The 21363-nt window shown below is 34.5% G+C and overlaps 1 protein-coding gene across 1 annotated transcript; it reads right to left on the bottom strand.

The window, feature by feature from the left end:
• Positions 1–2180: 2180 nt before the first annotated feature.
• On the bottom strand, positions 2181–7128 carry LOC116192429 (probable transcription factor KAN2). Its single transcript, XM_031520979.1, has 6 exons — positions 6211–7128; positions 5904–5980; positions 4642–4687; positions 4390–4513; positions 3258–3330; positions 2181–2743 (listed from the first exon to the last, which is right to left on the bottom strand). The coding sequence occupies exons 1-6, from the start codon at positions 6800–6802 to the stop codon at positions 2636–2638; spliced, it is 1020 nt and encodes a 339-aa protein (XP_031376839.1). The 5' UTR covers positions 6803–7128; the 3' UTR covers positions 2181–2635.
• Positions 7129–21363: the final 14235 nt, after the last annotated feature.

Consider the following 21363-nt stretch of genomic DNA (forward strand, 5'->3'; position numbering starts at 1 on the left):
ATAGAAGTTCGTTTTGTAAAATTATTAAAGAAATGAAGTCATATCAATTATATCAATCTTCCAACTACTACTCTTATCTTTCCGTCCTCCCAAATATAGGGGGACCGATCCCATCGATGTCAATTAATATTCGTATTTGTAAGAAACGTTAAACATTCTTTCATAAGAAACTAGGAATTTAACGTATGCTTCTTGACATTCTACCTAACACTAGGATATCTTCAGGGACGTGACAAATTATGTTGGTTGCTTCGTTTTTTGTGATTTTAACCTGTATACGATATATCTCAGAAATGAACCGGTTAAATATAGAAATTACTATTTGTTCAACTTCTTAAATGCATCAATATTCGTTTGTAAGATGTGATATCTTTCACTAATTACATTAATCAACACCTTTATAGAGAATCAATTAATTTGTGCCAAAGCCACATATTGGTAATCGTATTACTCTTAAGGTCGGATATCTTGACTATTGACATAAAAGAATGAGATCATATGGCGTACACACATCCAAATATTCGAGAGAAGAGTTTTTAATCTTAGTATCGTATTTCGGTGGCTCTATAAAAAGAATGAATTTGTCGGGATCTATTGAATTTTCAACATCCAAAAATCGAGAGAGAGAGTTTTATCTCTTAGTGGATCGATTTCGCTGGAATCTGAATTAGTCGGGATCTATTGAATTTTCAAATACCGAGTGGTATACACTCAAAAGGAAAAAAAAAAAAAACACACACACACACACAGAAAGAGAGATTTATGTGTCTTCCTTTTCCGTTGGCAGATTTTCTTGTTCTTTTTCTTGCGTCTTCTTAGTAAGCTTCTTTATCATTCATATATGCTCATCTCTCAAAACCGTGAAGAGCTTGTTAACGTTTGGTAGCATAGAAGTTCGTTTTGTAAAATTATTAAAGAAATGAAGTCATATCAATTATATCAATCTTCCAACTACTACTCTTATCTTTCCGTCCTCCCAAATATAGGGGGACCGATCCCATCGATGTCAATTAATTATTCGTATTTGTAAGAAACGTGATAAACATTCTTGCTCATACAAAACTAGGAATTTAACGTATGCTTCTTGACATTCTTACCTAACCTCACTTATATCTAAATCAGGGACGTGACAAATTAATGTTGGTTTTACCGTCTTTTTGTGATACATTGAGTAACCTGTATATCGATATATCTGAGAAATGAACCGGTTAAATATAGAGAATTCAACTATTTGTCGCTCAACTTCTTAAATGCATCAATATTTCTTTTGTAAGATCGGATATCTTTCACTATTGACATTAATCAACACCTTTGTATATCATATTAACTTGTGCCAAAGCCACATATTGGTAATCGTATTAATCTTTATGGTACTTCTTGAGCTCTATAAAAAGAATGAGATTTGGCGATACACACATCCAAAAAATCGAGAGAGAGAGTTTTATCTCTTAGTGGATCGATTTCGCTGGAATCTGAATTAGTCGGGATCTATTGAATTTTCAAATACCGAGTGGTATACACTCAAAAGGAAAAAAAAAAAAAAAAAAAACACACACACACACACAAGAAAGAGAGATTTATGTGTCTTCCTTTTCCGTTGGCAGATTTTCTTGTTCTTTTTCTTGCGTCTTCTTAGTAAGCTTCTTTATCATTCATATATGCTCATCTCTCTGTCTTTCTCGTGTGCTTTTCCTTTTCTTCTGCTGAATAGAAAAGTATACGCTCTTTCTTTTTCTTTCTCTCTCAGAAAGTGTAAACAAGTGACAATGCCCAGAAAAGATTGACCATAGAGATAGATATCTCGCACATACATACATATATAAGATGATATGTTACTTTCATTTGTATGTAAACAACACAAGTACCAAAGAGGATCTCATCTCGCACAGACCCTAGTGTTTTCACTCAACGCCGTAAAAAAATGGTTTGCCTCTTTTTTGTAATGTAAACCAGTGTTCAAGTTATAAATGTCGGTCCCAAACTACTTTTGGAATACATGTTTCTTAAGAGATCTCTGATTATTCTTCAGCCGGCCAACTAAAAAGAACGTTAACCAGACAATATCACAATAACAGCATTCTCACACACATAAAGAAAGGGATGATGATGCTTTGCCGATCGACAGAATGTTAGTTAATGAGATCTTCTCTCGAAACATATCGAACAATCAAGATATCATGTTTACGTACGAAGAATTAGAATATATTGATACTTTGATTAGGATCCCACAGCTTTGATAAAATTGAAAACAATAACAAAAGGACATGCTTTTTTTTTCTCCTCCTCATTGAAACTTTTGTTTGCTTTTTCTGTCATTCTTTGTCTCTTTGTCTTTTCCTTTAGCTCTCTCTACCCTCTCTTTTTTATTTTTTTCTTTCCTTTCCTTTCTTTTTTTCTTTTTCACCTTTCTCTTTCTCTTTCATTTATCTCTGATTTTCTCATCAGCAGGTACCTGGTTCTGTTTTAGCAGGCCCCTCCATGAGAGAGAGGCAGAGAGAGAGAGCGAGAGACCAACTAGCTAGAGATACATACATATAAAATATATATATATATATATGTGTGTGTGTGTGTGATAATTATATAAAAATGATTAGTAAATAGATAAAATGAAATGGACAAAATGATTGGAATAATGTCATGACCTTCCTAATGTGAACTCAAGGTTGGGCTTCTTCTTGGAGCTTGAGGAGCTTATTTCTGATGTTCTCTCGTGGCTCAAGCAATCTGTGGCAGATTCCTTTTGCTGCAAAAAGAAAATGTGAAATAAATTTAAGGAAAAGAAAAATAAAGGATGACAAGATAGAAAAATATATGACCATAAAGATAGGGAATTTGATATGATTTGTATGGAGAATAAGAAAGGACAAATTTTTAGACTCGTGGGAGTGACAAAGAACATTTTTCAAGGAAAAGGAAACAATGCAGATCAGTACATCCAAAAGTATTCTAAGAAGAGGAATGGAATTTGAGAGTCACATGATCGAATTGATGATGAAGTAATTAATCAATTTATTTATTAGCATCACCTTTTCTTTTGGACGAACAATTTTTTTGTTAATAAGGGGAAAAAAATCAACTTGGGGGAGACTGATCTAGTGGTTTGCAGTCATTTCAAATGAGATGATGATAGTACGATATATACTTATCAATTAGGGTTTTATAAATTCATAGTTGTTCCAAAATCTTTTATCACGTCGATTCTTTCTTAAAAGAAAGTGAAATGAGATTTAACTGGCAAGATGAGGGGTTAAACATACCTCAAGAGATGGGGAATTTTCTCCAAGCTCCCTTGGTTTATTGTTTGCCTGCAGCCAATTAGCTTCCCTGCAACTGAAAATGAAGATTAATGAAATAGGGAAATTTCTTTTTCTTATTTTCTTTCCTCATTTAAGTGCTTAGTCATGGAGGATGTAAAGGAAACTGAGAACAAAAGGCATCTTTTGCTGCCTTTTTTTTTGTTTAAAAAAATTGTGCTGATTGAGATAAAGATATATATATATATATACACACCCATCCCATGTGATGGCCCATTTTCCCAAGAGAGAACAGGGACTTAGGAAAGGAATTGCCAAAGGATTGTGTAGCTTTTTGCGCCAAATTTCTACGACTGGGTCCAATAGCTAAGTGTTTAATTAGCTTTTACATATTGATAAGTGACCACATTAATTTGATGAGCCCACAAAATCCAAGGGAAGGAGATGTCTCTATTATTTAGGTGGAATAGTTTTTCGATGAACAATTTAGGTGAATATTTGTCAAATGGTAAGAGTAAGAAGAAATTAAGGTCTCGTATAGTGGCACGCGTTCTCACTTGATAATCTAGAGATTTTAAGTTCGATTCTCGTTTTGAAACTATCTGAGTTTCTTTATTAAATTATTTATGATCCCATAACCAGGAAAAGAAAATGTTCCTTCCCTTCAACAAGATATGCTGCTAAAAGATCGGGTATATTATGTCTATGATGTATGTCCCAAAAGATGGTTAGAAATCATATTGTGAGATTGCAATATTTTCTAATGATGCTCTTTGGAAATAGACCTTTATGAAACAACTAAGATTAGGATATTTTCAAATAATTATGTTCAAAATATATATTTGCTAAATTGATATGAACTAAAATCATAGTTCATGATTTAAAATGAGCATCTACTGGGTTGACTTTCGACCGGAAGAGGTTTTTGAGTAGTGGACATGTGCCAAATTCAAACCGCATTTGGACCGTCTCATTATTATATATATAATTCCTTTCGAAAGCTTATTCGTTGAAATAAACCACCTTAATCCAGAATCAATAACAATGAACTATTATTGTTAATTTGTTATCGAAAGGATATATATGAACGTATCTCTTTAATTCATCTACATGATATTTAATCTCTGCGGTTTACCTCGATTGTGTGCTCAAAAGACCATGGCCATCCTTATAATCTCGATGATTGGACCTCCCCTTCTGATTTGATAGCTCGATTAGATCTTCTGAGGTATCCCCTGACGAGCCATTGTCATATATATCTGTCGTGCATGGGAAAAAGAAAGGATATATATACGTATATTGAATGACGCGTCATAAAAGACAGTATAGACAAGTGGGCGAAGTATAAAATGTGCAATGTAAGATGACAAATGAGGAGATCCTTCACCTGAAGAAGCTGCTGCTTTATCTGTTGTCTTCACCGTTCGATACATCTACAGTAAAATTTTCAAAATCAAATGTCATTGTTGGGGACCATAAGTGGAACGTACAACTAAAATTATACGATTGCAACACGATAAGACATCCGAGTATGCAAGATATACACACAAAAACACGTATATATGTCATGTTCTTAAGAACTGTACAAGGTCTTGCGAGATAACTGGGGTTCTTCAAGGGGCAAGGTACGAGGCTGGGAAGGAAGAGAGTGCTAAAACTGACCATGGTTATGGATGTGTGGTAAAGAACCCTACTCTGAAGAAGATAATAATTGAGCAATGATGGTGTTTCGTACATTCTTTTATTCCTTTCTTTTTTCTTTTTTCTTTTTTCTTTTTTTGTTCTCTGGTAAATTTCCTCTCTCCATCTACTCTGGCTGATTCTACTAAAGGCAAAACATTTCAAATATTAAATATTAAAAAAATAATTGAGTCTACATGAATTCTTGGCTTGGCTTTGTATTGGAATTTCTTCTTCTTCTTGGGGCTTTGTCTTTCTTCTTCTCTGAAACCGATAATAGTTACATCTCTCTTCTCTCTCTCTCTCTCTCTGATCAGTACCATTAACTTTTCTCTTTAACTTTGGCTGGTTCATTCTTCAAGCTGCAAAAAGCTGTTTTATTAGCCTTGCAAGGCTCTCTCTCTCTCTCTCTCTCTCTCTCTCTCACTCTGTATCTAAGCTCTATAGAGGTCATAAAAAAAGGCAGCATTAGATTCGAGTTCCCTGCAGGGAAGCAAATTTAGATGCTTAAAGCAGTGGAAGAAGGACCCGACTCGACATAACCGCCGACGATATTATGTATCCAGCATCATGACGCCTCATGACAAAACAGTTTTCCGACACTTACGAGCACAACTATAGCCCCCGAGTGAGAAAGAATTATCGAGATTCTTTTTTCTGGTCTTTCTGTTTTTGAATCTTTTGTCCCCTTAACTTGAACCGAACGTACTGGCCAGGCTCTAATGTGAAGTGCCATTCTTTCGCATGGAAAATACAGTCAGCTTAGTTCAGAATTAATCGACGTATCATTAGTCTAGATTTAAATCATTTTGGACAGTGAATTACAACTGGTTCAGCTCATGGAGACCTTTGAAACATGACTTGGATCCCCCATGTCTTAGGAAAAAAAAAAGATGGGATTCGAAATTGTTTTAGAAACTTCTATATATTTTTTTGCTGAAGGGCAAAAATATCGCAATGAATTATTACCTGTAAATGAGATTTAACATGTGCGAGAGTAAGATCCTTCACATCCATCAGCTCAAGAACCGACTTTGGTGTCGCTCCTACAATGTCCACCAAAAAAAAGAAACAATAACAAGCTCAATATCGCTAAGAAACAATGCAGCTTAAGAGAGAATTCGGGAAACAAAATCCGATTATCAATATTTTCCTTTGAGGATATGACGTTATAAATATTGGCCGAACTGTATATTCGTAATAGGTAGATTAATATTTTAAAGCTCTCAGAGGGGGTGATTAAAGAAGTGACAATTATAATTATCGGAAACCTTACTTTCATGGCCACCGAGAAGCTCAACAGCATGAACAAACCGAGCATGGAGTGAGGTTGTCCACCTCATCCTAGGAGCTCTGACGCTCCGCTTCATTGGAAACCTCGACCACGGCCTCTGCCTGTGATGGGAATGGAGACCACTCGAATTCCTGGTGACATGATTACGGCTACCCGTAGAGACAGAACTAGCTGAGGGTGAGCACGCCTGGTTGGATGGGGTCGGAGCGAGAGGTGAGTAAGGGTTTTGGTGGTGTTGATAGATGGGTATTCCTCTAATTGGCCTGAGGAAGGGCAGCTCATCACTCATCATCGACTGGCCTTGATGTTGTCGATGACCATTATGTTGAAGGTAATGAGGCATGCAGTTGCCGCTACCGCCAACGTTGGCAGTGCCTTTTGGGGTGCAGTTGGGTTCCGGGTTCGAGAGGGAGAGGTCGAATGGAGAGTCATGTTTCAGGTTGAAGGGGCGGAGCTTATTCCAGAAGTCGAAGTTGTTGACATCTTCATCGGGTCTCCGCCAAGTCGATGAGGGCTTGGTGTTTGGGGGGCTGATCTGAAGGGACAAATCCGGTTGTGCTGGGAACAACTCCATTATAACTATATGCAACTATGGAGAATTCGAGAGGATTAAGTATATGTCGTGTAGATTTGATTTGATTATAGGTATGAATTCCGAAAGAGAGAGAGAGAGATTAGGTTTAATGGGTTCTCTTTTACTTGAGAAGATATGGGGGGGAGGGATTTGATCAAAATTCTGAGGGGGGAGTAGTTGCAGAGATTGTGGGGATGATGGGAAGAAGAGAGAGAGAGGTTGAGGAAAGTGGGAGAAGAAAGGACAAGGAATGAAGTGAATGGCTGTGTGAACTACATGTGAGAAAATGACACTAGAGGGTCTACACCATCACCCATGAGGAGAAGGAAACATTATTGTGCAACTATCTAGTGTACACACATGTATATATACACATAATAATTTATAAAGGACTATGTAAAATACACGTTCCAAACAGATGTCAAATCGGATTTGAAATTTATATACACAAATCGATTTCTGATGTCAGTTTTCTGTATCAGATGTATATGATTGTGTGGAAGGATCAGCCAATTGCCCCCGCTTCATGAGATTGAGATTTTTATGTTCGTGGGGATATCCAGGGTGAGGTGGGAAAAGGAGTAGAAAGAAGATGGGAACAAAAAAAAGTTAAAGACAACTTAATAAGTTTTTCGGGGTGCTTTGATTCCCTCTCACCGCTACTAGTCTCTCTCTTTGTTTCTTAGGAGGAAAAGGGAAAATCTAAATTGCAGTGCAATCTTTAGCGTGTGTATTTGTCCCACAACCAACTCATAAACTTACGCAATTTCTGAACCACACTCTTCTGGTTTCAACTAGATCCCAATGATAGCACAGCTTCCTTGTTTCGAACCTTCAATTATTAGCTCACCAATTCCCCTAGCTTCTAGCTTGCGCAAGTGCCTATCCAATACATCGGCACGTACAAGCACTTCACATGTTACTACCACGTTATCGTGAAATACAGTCAAGTCGTAATATGCGGTCATTGTATATATACTTTAGTACTAGGATCGTTGTTGGTGTACGTATTATGACCTAGTGCCTTAAGGACCCCTTTGCTTCTAGGAAATCGGTTTCTAGTAAATTGCTCTTTCCAAACTTTTCAGTACTTGGCTGATGGAAAACTGAAAGCTCAATGCAAATTGTTTTCAGCCAATTATAAAATAACCGCTTAGAATAATTGGTAGTATTCATCTCAAAATTTCCAATAGGCATTGTTACGTATTAATTAATAAATTATAAATTATTACGTATTCGGGGCTCATTGGGTTTCCGGATACCATAATACACATAAAAAAAAGTTCAATTTTCTTTTAGACATAAAAAAGCCCATGGACCTAGTAATTACATGAAATAGAGTGATGAATAAAGCAGTGCAGGAAGTCCAACTTGGAGAATGAATTTTGAAAGTGTTAGCATGCAAATACCATTATGCTAAGAATATTGTGCATGCCTCCGTCACCACCGCCCCTTTGATGGCAAATGCTAACTCTTGCGAGATAGAATCTACACAATGAAGTAAGGCATGGCTGGCTAGAGCTTTGATTGTCACAGCCATAGTAGCTAGGTCGAAGCTCTGATAAGGTCACCAACAAATATGAATGGACCTCGTGTAATGAAGATCAAGTGATTGCTCAGGCGGATGGCCAGAGTCCAGCCATAAGGTTTGCAGCTGGCACCATTAGATTACTTTTAATTAGACTAAATATAGTCCTCATGGGAGTCGATCGCAGCTCCGATTAAGATCAGTAATTCCATAGAACGCTCTGTTGAAGTCCTTTGCAGCAGCTAAACTCTTAAAAAAAAAACACTAGTAATAAACTAAAGAAGAAAGACGGATTTTCGAGCATAAAGAACACGATGAAATAGAGGAAGAGAGAATAGTCAGAAGAAACTAATTTCTTCGTTAACATTTATCCACAAGAAAGCCAAGACGAGTCTTAAATCTTTATAATTTTTTTTTTTTGGTCATGAATTAATGTAATCAGCATAAATTAAAAGGTATGGACCATAACTGTGAGGCAAACACGTCACTAATAAATCACAAGTGCGGAAAGCCTGCAGCACCGTCAGGCTTGGGCTGGTTTGCAAGCCAATCAACGCTTGTACGATTTCCTTCTTCGACTAAGTGCCCAAAATATCATATATATTATCTGAGGTAAGGCATGTCATGTTTTAAATTAGAGATTGAGAGAGAATACTCTTTATCAAGTTCTTGGAATTCCTAGCTATACCTCCGACTTCCCCATGCCATTGTTCTGCAACGGTCGTCTTCTCTTTTCTTTCTTAACGGCTGGCCGTTTCTTCAAATATACATCTGCTAGTTGTAGAAAAACATAAAGCAATTGTGCCTCCATAAACAAAAGCTTTTCTTCCTTTTTTTCTTTTTTTTTCTTTTTTTTCTTTTTTTGAAAGATGAAGGGGTTGGGGGCTGACCGGTAGCCCAATAAGGCATAACCATATAGGCCCGAATCATATTGCAGAATGTCCCATTTGATCTATAGCTATATTAGAATCCAGATTTGTCACTATAATTCCAATAAGATTTCTAAAGAACACTCACATCCATCTGCAAGCCTATAATCAGAATTCCTCTAACAAATTCCTATAGGATTGGGAAATTTTGTTTTTAAAATTGGATTTTTTGCCATTTCAATTTCAAATTCCACGTGGTCGAGCAATCCATGAGATCGATAGCCATATGGTATCTCAGCATAGATATATGCGCCGTGGAGATATATAAGTTTCGAAAGTGAGATGGGAAAGCTATATACGCCCCTAGGGATCTCAAAGTAAGAGGATGCAATTAAAAAGAACTAACCATAAAAGGTGAAATGATAAAATTTATTTACTAATAGTTTAAATGCACCCTTCAAAAGTCACTTTTTTTTTCTCCGTATTAGCGATACATACATATAAGTTTTTAACATTTATTTTTTTAATACTTTTCTCATATCTCAATTGTGACATAAAAAAAAAGTAAATTTTGCAAGGTACCCTCATTTATATATGCTTTTACCTATGAAGATGATCGGAGCACATGAAGTATATGGGCTACACATAAGTTAATGGAGTACGGACCAAAAGAACTAGCTGTGGATGCGAGTGATAACTGAGCATTGCCTCTATGAGTTGCTTTGAAAATTTAGTACACTCGTCTCTTTTCCTCCTACCTCCCTAGTAGTAATTTTTAATTTCATTGATTTTATTTCTATCGTCTCGATGTGTCTAATTAATATTTCAATTTTCATCCCACCAGTGTAAACTATGTAGATAGTTTTTGTGATTTCAATGCGTTCAAATGAATTTTTTATTCATTTTATGTATCTAAATTATTATTATCATTTGATGTATGTAAACCAAATTCATTTGTATTTTTGTTATTCTTCTAATCTTATCCAAAGAATTTGTATTCTTAATCTTCACCATATTTTACATATATATATATATTCTCTCAGTTGATGATCTTGCTTTTCATTTTCTACAAATTTTCAATTTTAGCTTGGAATTTTTCATAGAAATAAACAATTACCCAGCAGGTATGATAAAAGCAAATAAGTAAGAGGTGAAATGGAATAAATTCACTTTCAAACAACCGAAAAAGTAGATATTATACAATATATATGTGTATATATTTAGATTTCCATATTTCTTATTGTGTATTTGAAGAGTAAGCACAATAAGATAATAATTAAGACCATATTTCTTGTGCAAGACAGGTGATTTTTTCTTTATGGTATAAAAATATACATTTTTATACTTATATGTATATAAAAATGTAATTATTGCATGGAGACAAAAGGTATCTTGTCTCCTTTTCATGATAAAGAAGAATCAAATTAATCTTTTTGGCCATAGAGATCAAAAGAGGATACAAAAAGAGCTTTTATAAATTCCTTAAGCCCCTCCCTATGAGCATCGGTGTGTGTTGCCTTTAACCAGCGGTTAGCTTTACTTTTAAGTGCCCTTATTTTTTGAGTCGCCCACCCGTGTCTCTCTTTTCTTTTTAAAATTTATCATTAAGGACAAAAATAAAACCTAAATAATAATTGTGAGGTTCCCTACCTTTTCCTCATTAAGCTATTTATGTAGACTGTCAAATTAGGACACACATTCATGGGGCTATCAGAAGTCATGGGCCTCATATTTGTTTGAGACATAAATATAGTTTCTAACTCCTACAAAAAAAACATTGATTTCATAGTCAAACCTCTTCTTATGCGAAAGAAAAAAAAAAACACTACGTACCACAAACCTCTAATAGAAATACGTGTTTGAAATATCCTGATGGTATAGCATTTTAGGTTATAGTCTCTCATTGTCGCGTAAATTCACACGTAAAGAACGAGTATGAGAATCTTATAAGAAACTGTGTATGTTCTTTTGGAACACTCATGCCTAATTAATTAATGTCAAAAAATTAATTAATCTAAGCCCAGAAAGTCTATTTGCTAATACTGGGGAGTTCAACTTGACAACTATATATGTATAGATAATCATTCAAATTCCTTGCTTAGTCACTATCAGATCCTTTTTTTTCTAATGTGAATTACTAAGTACCTGAAAAGTCTAATAAACCTTGACTAGTCCAGGATTAAGCCAAATCAGCCCAGTAAGGTCAAGATAAAACTCTTTCAACTTAAATTTTTTCTATCAGTAAACTTGAAATATTATTTAAAGGAACAAATATCGAATCATTGAACTAATTCAAATTTGTAGCCTCCCCGACCTCCTTAAATCAGAAAACTTATCAGTCCTACCACCTCTTAATTGCGGATATATATATATATATATATATATACATATGTATGGTCAAGCTATGTTGTTGTATTTCTAACGGAAATCAACAAGCCAGCTGGGGCTTAATTAATGTGGAAATGCCCATTATTGTCGAGGGGAGCTGTGCCTAGCTACACTTGTATAGTACAGTAGAATAGATATAAAAGGCATTAAAGGATGACCCTTTATGAATTTTTTTTTCTTTTTTTTTCTTTTTTTTTACTTGGAATACAATGATTATTTACGTAGTAGTAAAATACAAGAAAAATACAGCTCAAGTTTTGTCTCTCTCTTCCCTAAAACGATAGAAGTCCCATGTATGTGACCTTGAGATCGCAAATAATATATACCATTGGGATCTCCAGTGAAAGGATAAGAAAAGTTGGTTTTAGGGTAATTGAAATGAATTCTTCTACTTAATAGGCTAATGATTTTTCAATTATTTTGCAAGGTAGACCGTTTGAAAACTTAGATATAAAATGGCAATTTTTCTTCCTCTACGGCTCCCGACAGCATTGGAACCAAGGCGATATACATACAAATTATAATTATTTTTGGAAAATTGATGCAATTGTTTAATTGTTAATAATTGTCGTCGAACGAAAACACAAGACGACTGACATTTTCTTTTGTTTGTTTTGTTTTGCTCTATGCACAGCAAATAATAGTGCCTTCAATCACATCATTAATTAGTGCATTAATCAGTGCAAGGATTATTAAAATTACAAATCAGATCAGTCAACTATATTCCTCGGTAACAATAGAACTAGGGTTTTGACGAAGGTACAATTTTTAAGAGAACGTTTCGAAGGAGACGTTATATTTACAGGAGTCTCTTAAGTCGATGGTCTTATACATAACTAAATTTAATTTAGTTGGCATTCATGAAGTAACTCTTAATATATCGAGAGAACTATATTTAAGAATGTTTTTAATATTTATTCATTCACTGATAAAAAGCGTTTTATATTTTTTAAATATTTATTATTTATTATTCAAAAAAATAAAGAATTTTTTATTTTAGAATAAAAATTAAGTGTGGCCATAATTTCATTAAAAATATTAAATTTTTGGGGCAACTTAAAATACAATTAACAATGGGTTAAGGTTTTCATAAAATGGTATTATCGTATCACTCCTCGATTTTTATATATTAAAATCGATATGTTCACGTTTCTTCAAATAGAGCATTATTTTAATATGTATTTAGACCTAGGAGTATAATAACAAACGAAAAAGAGAACAAAGTCTAATCTAAAGTCAAATAAATAATTTCTTGCCATCTAGGCCTAGTCCTAACCTCATTGAGTTATGAAATAGGACACAACCGATATCAGCTTCCCAGCATATCACAAGTTAATATGGAGACTAAAATGACAAATCTGCTCTATTTATTATTATGATTTTTATTTTATTGTACTAGATTAATGGACCTCCCTTATAACCGAAAGAAAAGATGATAAATCGACTCTAGTATCGTAGTTATAATATAATATTGCATAGCCTAGGCCACATGAGACTTGCATGTATAATTTAGTCTTTAAATTGACGTTATATATATCTTCGATGTTTTTGTGTCATAAACACGGCGTGGCGTGGAAGGCTCGATAAATAAATTGATCTGGTTGGCCACGTGGAATTTGAAAGAATTGGTAATGAATATTTCTAGATACAAATTCGTGTGCTGTACACACTATATATATATAATAATGGATAGCCCATGCATGTAGAGGATAATTTTTTTAAATATCATGAAAGAAAAGCAAAAAAAGTTATACTCACAGTCACAATAAAGAAAAGTACACAGTTAGGATAAAATCATTTACTCAAAAAGACACCTTCATCACCAACAAAGTATTGAATGAGATGATTCAAATCTTATAAGGAGGAGAACACAAGTTCAAGTCCCAATAAGTGCGCTTATTGAAAAATAAAATAACTTTTAATATTTGATCTCCTAAAATTATAAGAGCAACGTAACCCGAAATTTAAATGACACCGTGGTATTTCGTAAAATACTAATACCCTAGTACGAAAACTAATGATTATAACAATTTTGTACAAAACTTTTAAAATTTATCACAATGCTAGAAAAAACTGTTGATTTTGAACTAAATAACGTCAAATTCTCTCGACTTCTGCGTGGCTATTGATATCCCAAGTTTTAGGGACATGGCTCATGGAGGGATGGTGCAGCCAGCACCCCTTCTCCTATCAACTCTATTCTCTCTCTTTCTATCTCCTTTCAATTTCATTTTTCTTTTTATTTATATTATTAATATTTAAAATAAATTTCAAAAAAATAGTTTATTATATTTTATTTTCTGATTATAAATGTTTTATCTTATTTATTTATTTTCTTAATCTTTATTTTATTTTATTTATTTGACTTATTTGGAATTTATAAGTTGTGCTCCTTATTTTATATATAAATTTTCACCGCTTTATTAGTTTTTGGACTCAAATTAAACCCATCTTGTACTTTCTTTGTAGCTAAATAAAACTTACTTCATAAAAATTCATATTTAAGTAAACATACATATTATTAATTTATATGGTCATTTTTTTATTTTAAAAAAACAATTTTTAAGAATATGAAAAATTGATTGTACTCTCCAACAAGACTTCCTAAATACTTCCATTTTATACATATAATTAGTCGTTAGCCCATCCGATGCACGAGAGGGAACATGATCCTACATCAAATTGGAGAATCCAAAAATTCTGCGAAAGTTTATGTGTGTAAAAAAGCAAAAGTTGAAAAGTCACTTTCAAGTCTAATGCTAGACATACTAATTGCATGTGTGCGGAAAATTGAAGAGCGTGCATGTGGTCTCAATATTTTTCAGAGTTGAATCAATCACAATTTTTGTGTGCTATTTTCGCTATTTATAACGTATGATCTGAAACATAATATAAATAACACATAATATGTATATCTATACATAAAAATATTAATTGATTTGATTTTAAAAAGCAAATATATAACAAGTCATATAAATTAGTTATGAAAAACATGATATAATTTTTTTTGAAAAGCCAACATATAATACGTCATACAAATTATTTATGAAAAACACGATATAATTTTTTTTTGAAAAGCAAATATGATCTTACGTGATTTCTTTTATTTGGGTCTTTTCATAATTTTTTTATTTTTTATAATTGAGAAAATCAAGAAAATAATGACTGATTTAAGAAATATATACCTCTATGTTTTGTAAAAAAAATGTATAAATAATTTAAAAAATCTTGTTTCCAAAAAAATCATTTTGTAAAAAAAGCTAAAAAAATTGAGAAAATAACAATCAGTTCCACAAATCTATATTTATATGTTTTAATGAATTTGTAAAATAAAAATTTAAAAGTTTACTTCCTAAAAAAAGATCAAAAGCAATAAAAATAATATTCAGTACCGTAAATCTAATTTATGTTTTAAAATTTTAAAATTAAAAGCTAAAATATTTTAATGAAAGCTCAAAAGTAAAGAAAATATGAATGAACCCCACAAATCTAAAGCTATATATTTTTAAAAATATATATTTAAAAAATTTTAAAAAATTATTCAACAATCCAAGCGCTCTGTGACCATCTATATAAAATACTTTATTTTAAAGTTTTAAAGAATGGAAAAAATAATCACCAATGTCGTAAATCTATATTTATATGTTATTAAAAAATAAAAGACTTCGTTTTATATATAAAAAATAGAGAAAATAATGATCGGTCCCACGAATCTAAATTTATATGTTTAAAAAATAATAACTGAAAATTGAAAATCCGTTTTGAAAAAAGCTCAAAAACTGAGAAAATAATGACCGATTTCACAAATCTCTATTTATATTGTTTTAAGAAATTCTAAAAAACTAAAACTAGAAATAGTCTTTTTTTTGTGGACTAAATCTTGTCTCAAAAGGGTTCAAAAAAATAATGACTAGTCCGACAAATCTATATTTCAAAATTTAAAATATATGTATATTTTGAAAAAAAACATGAAATGGAGGAAATTTCATTCGAAAACTAAGTATTATGAGGCCTTCTAACCATACCCAAAAAAGCTTCACTTTATATAACATATAAATAGATGGATAGATAGATAGATAGATAACAATAATGACATATCAAAGAGGGTATAGCACAGCCTGATAACAAAAGGTCCCAAGTTCGTTAGTTCTTGTGAGACTACACGTGCCCTTTATTTACTATTAAGATTTCTATTTTATTGTATTAATCACATAAGCCTCCCTCATAAAATAATAACAATAATATATAGATAATATATATATATATATATATGCATTTGTTATATATCTGATTGGTCTTAACGAGGCATCTCATTTCCAACAACAACCACAATTCAAACTAAACAACTAATCAATGTATAATCCTTCAATTAAGTAATTCTGTAAATTGGAAATGCTTAATTATCAATACCACCGTACAAGAAAGAATAGATATAGATATTAATAATTAAATCAATAGTGGAAGACTTCAATATATTCTTACATATATATTTCAATAATATTCCCCCATATCTAAGACTTTGAAATTGCCTTGAAAGAGGGAAAAAAGCAGAGCCACCCTTTTCTTTCCTCATATGATCACTAATCAACAAAGATATATATGCTCAAACTAACAACTTAATTAACGACACCCAAAAAGAAGATTATCCCCCAACAAATACCTACGCAGCATGACTCGAAGTAGTAACTGATGAATCATTTCAACTGTACATGCATTATATGTTTATGTCGATTATTAATTAAGGTAATGATACCGATTTCTTTCCCTTCTTCCTGAAAGCCCGGGCAAGGTGATTAGATACCCGAACCCACTAATAGAGCGGCGAGATCAATCTTATTATCGACCTTTTATTGATGATATTCTTGGACAAGCACTGTCCTCCAAATAACATATATTTATTATGATATGGTGGTATGTTTAAGGGACTGTTTGGGAACCTATTCCTAGACAAATCCCAAAAGCAAAATGATGAAATATATTGAAACTCATCTGACTGGCTATATACTAATTAATGTACAAGTGATATCATTAGTGCCCAACAAGATCTAGGAAGACTAGTGACTGAAAGGGATTTGTGGACTTTTGACAATTACCCCTTTTAGCTTTTCTCCCTTTTCAAGTTCTACAGAAATTCGTTGCGTTTGAATCACTTTCCTTTCTCTTTTTTTTTTTTTTAATCATAAGATGTATTTGAATTCACAACTGAATTTTATGATCGACGTGAACACATTTTTGTAAATTTACAAAGCATGTAAATCTAGTCACATAAGCTTGTTGTGAAACCTGAAACGTCCTAATAGCAAGTGATATCCATGCATGGATCTATAGTGATTCAAACTTGAGTTTTTACCGTTTAAATCACGCGGTTCCGCCATGTAATCGGGCCTACTGCATTCTTTTCGAGCACTTGCACTTTCTTCCTCCATTCAAAATGATTATGGGAATAGATAGGAAAAAAAGATCAATGTCCCACATAGACCCTTTTTTTTTTTTGGTATATTCCGATATACAGAAGCCAATTCGTTCCGACTAAACCAATTTGAGCCGGGTCGGTCACTAAGGGAATGAAGCACTCTCAACATGGATTTTTTCTATTCACATGACTCGAACTCGATACCTTAATTAAGGGAAATAAGAGCCGAACCGCTTGAATACAATCTAATATTTATTACCTAATATATATTATATATATTGTTTAGGAACAGGAAAATCCAATCATGATGAATTTATAAGATGGTGCTGTGCTCTGTGTTGAAGAAAGTCAAGCGATCAGGTAAAAGGGTGGGACCCCTTTTTATACCAAAAGGAGCATATATGTTCCACTTATTGGTTAAACTTAGTTAATCATGGAGGAGAACGTCCATGAATTCTTGTTGATAAGAGCTTCTTCGACTGATTGGCTCCTAGTCAATTTCAAGATGGAATAATTAGTACGGTTCATCAATCAATCATGCCAATACAACTATGCCGTCTTCACATGAGCAACAGACTCGCTACATATTCCGACAGAGACTATTCCTCGATACGAAATCTATTAAGTTTCTGTTGCGTCGAACTAATCAATTTAGGGTGTCAAAGCCCATGACATACGATTAACTTCAGTAATGACTTTCATAGTTCTTGCATCTATGACGGGGCTCTCCCAACATTGGGCCTCGTGGGAGAAAATCGGACCACATTGATTAGGTTGAGAATATTACGGTACATTTGGGCCAGACCGGGATATTAGGCCCATATATGCTTCTAACTTAGACATAATGAGCCCAGCCCATAAAGTGGATATGGGCTCGGTTTGCTGGAACAGTCGTAGGCTGATTTTCAGCGAGAAGGGAAGAAGCCTGAGCTAATAAGCAGGCATGATCGGCCCAAAAATATAAATAAGCGGGGATTAGTCTAAAGGAATTTTCTTTCATATCTATATATATTATACAACAAAAAGGGAAAAAAAATTGTCTAACATTCTTTTCACAATATTGTTTATTGCCAGAGACTTCTAAAACTTTACAAATACTGGATTAGAGAGAAGTTAAGGAGAAATTTGTTGATTCATCTTTTTTAACTATCCACTTATCATTCACTCTCATATTTTACTACTTTCTCTAGTACCTTTCTTATCAATTATCAATTATCAATTATAATATATAAAACAGAGGCGCCTGATGTGGATGCGTCATTTAACTCCACGTTTAAGTGTCTTTCTAATCTATCTTTCTTAGATAAATGAATTTAATTATTTATTTATTTATTTACGTTAAATTTAACAGATTACCTTGGTCCATATTATCAGTACATAGTAATTATGTGTTAATATTTCTTCTTTAAGAAAAAAAAAGATTGCTCGATAAATGTAAAAGATACGTCTCGGATATAAAGAGATTTTCATATGACTTTATTGTCCCTGATGAAGTTGAAGCCAATGAGCTGTGGTCGTGCGCTGGTTTATGGTAGTCGGAGGGAGGAGCGGTGGGAGCTTCGGTGATAGATAGGCAGAGGGAGAAGGAGATTAAGAGTGCTCAACCCGTCCCATGGAAGCTGCTACAGTCACACTACAAGAAAAATGTCTTCTGACAACCCTTTTATTCCCACGTTTATAAAAGCGTTGCGAAAATTTTCTATAAAGATGGACTTTTGGTGACACTTTGTAAAAAGTGTCGCCATATATTTATCCTATATCGACGCTTTCGAAAGCATTGCCAAGAAATTTTAAAAAATTAATTTTTTTCTATAAGAAGTACCTGGGCCAATGCTTGAGTCGCCCTATGCCGATACTATTAAGAAGCGTCAGCAAATGTCCCCCTTGGCTACCTTGGCCGATGCTTAAAAGCGTTGCCTAAGGTGCCCTTGGCCCAACCCTTTCAAAAGCGTTGGTATTACGGAATATTGGGGATTGTAAAATCGTGTACATTATATTTTCATAGATGTTCGGGTAGTTTAGGAATAAAATCTCGTAGTTTACTCATTTACTTTCTTCTATAGGCACTATTGCTTACATATTATATTCTTTCACAGCAATACGATTAAGCATTTTGATTCCAATCTTAACAGTCGGCAATGGTCCACCTTTGCCAACACTTTTTAGCATTGGCTAAAGACTACCTTAGGCAATACCTAGAAGCATTGCCCAAGATATGCCTTTGCCGACACTTTTGAAGGCGTCACCCAAAGCATCCATATGCAAGGTTTTTTAGGGGTCCCAAGCTGTCAACTAGATGCCAATAGCTTATATAAATGAGCGGGACATGTGGTTAAATTTATAAACAATATGTCAACTTGTCGTCGGTAGCTTATATATTTGAGCGAGACATGTAGTTAAATCTACTAACACACTATTAACATGTTGTCGGTAAAAGCTCTAAAAGAGCAATATGTGCTATACTGTGTGTTCCCATACCCGTGCTATTTTTTGCAAAGAGTCTAGTTGATCCCAAGTAGCTCACAAGTAGCTTGTCTCAAGCTTAAGCTCAAGAACTATGTCCCGAGCATGCTCTTTTTTGCAAAGAGTCTAGTCGATCCCAAATATCTGACAAGTAGCTTGAGCTGTCTCAAGCTCAACTTCAAGCTCAAGAACTATGTCCCAAGCAAAGTTCAAGCACATTAATACTCAACTCGACTGCTCGTGCGGTCCTAATTAGCTGGATACAATCTATAATATTTTCAAGTGGAACGCGACGTCGTGCTCAAGTATGTTAACTAAGTTATGAACGGCCCTCGCTCGACATATACCACATAAAATTTGATAGGGTGAACTAAATCAAGCATACGAAATGAGTATATTTGATGATCTCTCTTAGTTCTCTATTTGCAGTGGGGGCTTGCACACTGTACTTTAACTATGATCTATACCATATATAATCTTTATTTCAAGATGAAGAGATTATAATCTCCCTTAAATCAAAGAAAAAATTTGTTGTGCCGTTGAGTAGAACTCACGTCTCAAATAATGCTAGATGTACAAATATAAGTTTTTTCTTAAAAAAAGAAACTTGTCCAAAGTGTCTTAAAAATTATCAAAATGCAAAAAAGTACACTAATTTTAAAAAATAAAATTAATTCCAAAGAATGGATGGATGAAGAGCAGCAATGAAGTTGGCAAGGCGCCTGAACACCCAAGTGAGAGGTCGAGGTTTGATGCCCTCCATGCGCCTGTACAAATTCCAGGCAAGGAACACATGCTCCTAGGGCTAGCGCAATCGCACGCACGACATGGACTTGTGGTTGGGTTGCTGGGCTAACATGGGCCCACCCTTGGAAGCCTTTTTTCCCTCTAGTCGGTCATGGGCCGATGTTTTTGAAGGGTAGGGCTGGGCATGCTAACGGCGAAGCTTATAAGCGTCACCTTTGGTCTTACCTTGGACGACCTTTTGAAAACGTCACCATAGATATACCTTAGGACGATGCTTTATTCTAACGTTGGTTCGACCTATGCTAATCAAATATGTGGCGACGCTTTTGAAACCATTAGGAAAAGCATCACGAATCTTTTTCTCAGCACCTACAAGTGTCACCCAATGTCCCCAAAAGCGTCACCAAATACCTCTTTTTCTCTAGTGCCGCCACTATTCTCCAAAGGGAGCTAGTGCCGATGAGTTGTAGCCTAAGTCGGCGCAACATGAAGACCGACCAAGGCCAAGTTTGAGACAAAGGTTGTGGTTGGGCCAACTTGGGCTTGTGGTTAGGTTGCTGGGCTGACACGAGCCCACCCTTGAAAGCCTTTTTTCCCCTCTAGTCGATCATGGGCCGATGTTTTTTAGGGTCGGGCTGGGCATGCTAACGGCGACGCTTATCAGCATCACCTTTGGTCTAACCTATGGCGAGGTTTTGAAAACGTTGCCATAGATATGCCCTAGGGCGACGCTTTATTCTAACGTTGGTTCAACCTATGCTAACTAGACGTGTGGCGACGCTTTCGAAAGCGTTGGGAGATGCATCACGAATCTTTTGTCGGCATCTGCGTCGCCCAATGTCCCAAAAAGTGTCACCAAAGACCTCTTTTTTTGTAGTGCCACCACTATTCTCCAAAGGGAACTGGTGCCGATGAGGTGAAGCCCAAGTCGACCCGGTGTCAAGACCAATCAAGGCCAAGTTCGAGACAAAGATTCATCCACGCACCTAGTCTATCAAGTTTACATTACATTACAACCATAATTAAACAGTTTAGGGACGCCTAACCTAAGGTAGACTTTTCTTCCCCATATTATTTTTTCTACTAAAATAGAAGAATGTGATTGGGATTTTGAAGGTGGCAGGGAATTTCCAACCAAGACCGAGGTGGATAA

Source organism: Punica granatum, chromosome 1 (genome assembly GCF_007655135.1).
Source record: "Punica granatum isolate Tunisia-2019 chromosome 1, ASM765513v2, whole genome shotgun sequence".
NCBI classification, from domain to species: domain Eukaryota; kingdom Viridiplantae; phylum Streptophyta; class Magnoliopsida; order Myrtales; family Lythraceae; genus Punica; species Punica granatum.

Coding starts and splice junctions, on each gene's coding strand:
- LOC116192429 (XM_031520979.1), bottom strand. CDS start 6,802: ATGGAGTTGTTCCCAGCACAACCGGATTTGTCCCTTCAGATCAGCCCC. Junction 4,688..5,903: donor ATGTTAAATCTCATTTACAG/GTAATAATTCAT, acceptor ATTTTACTGTAG/ATGTATCGAACGGTGAAGAC. Junction 3,331..4,389: donor CTTTTGAGCACACAATCGAG/GTAAACCGCAGA, acceptor CTTCATTTTCAG/TTGCAGGGAAGCTAATTGGC.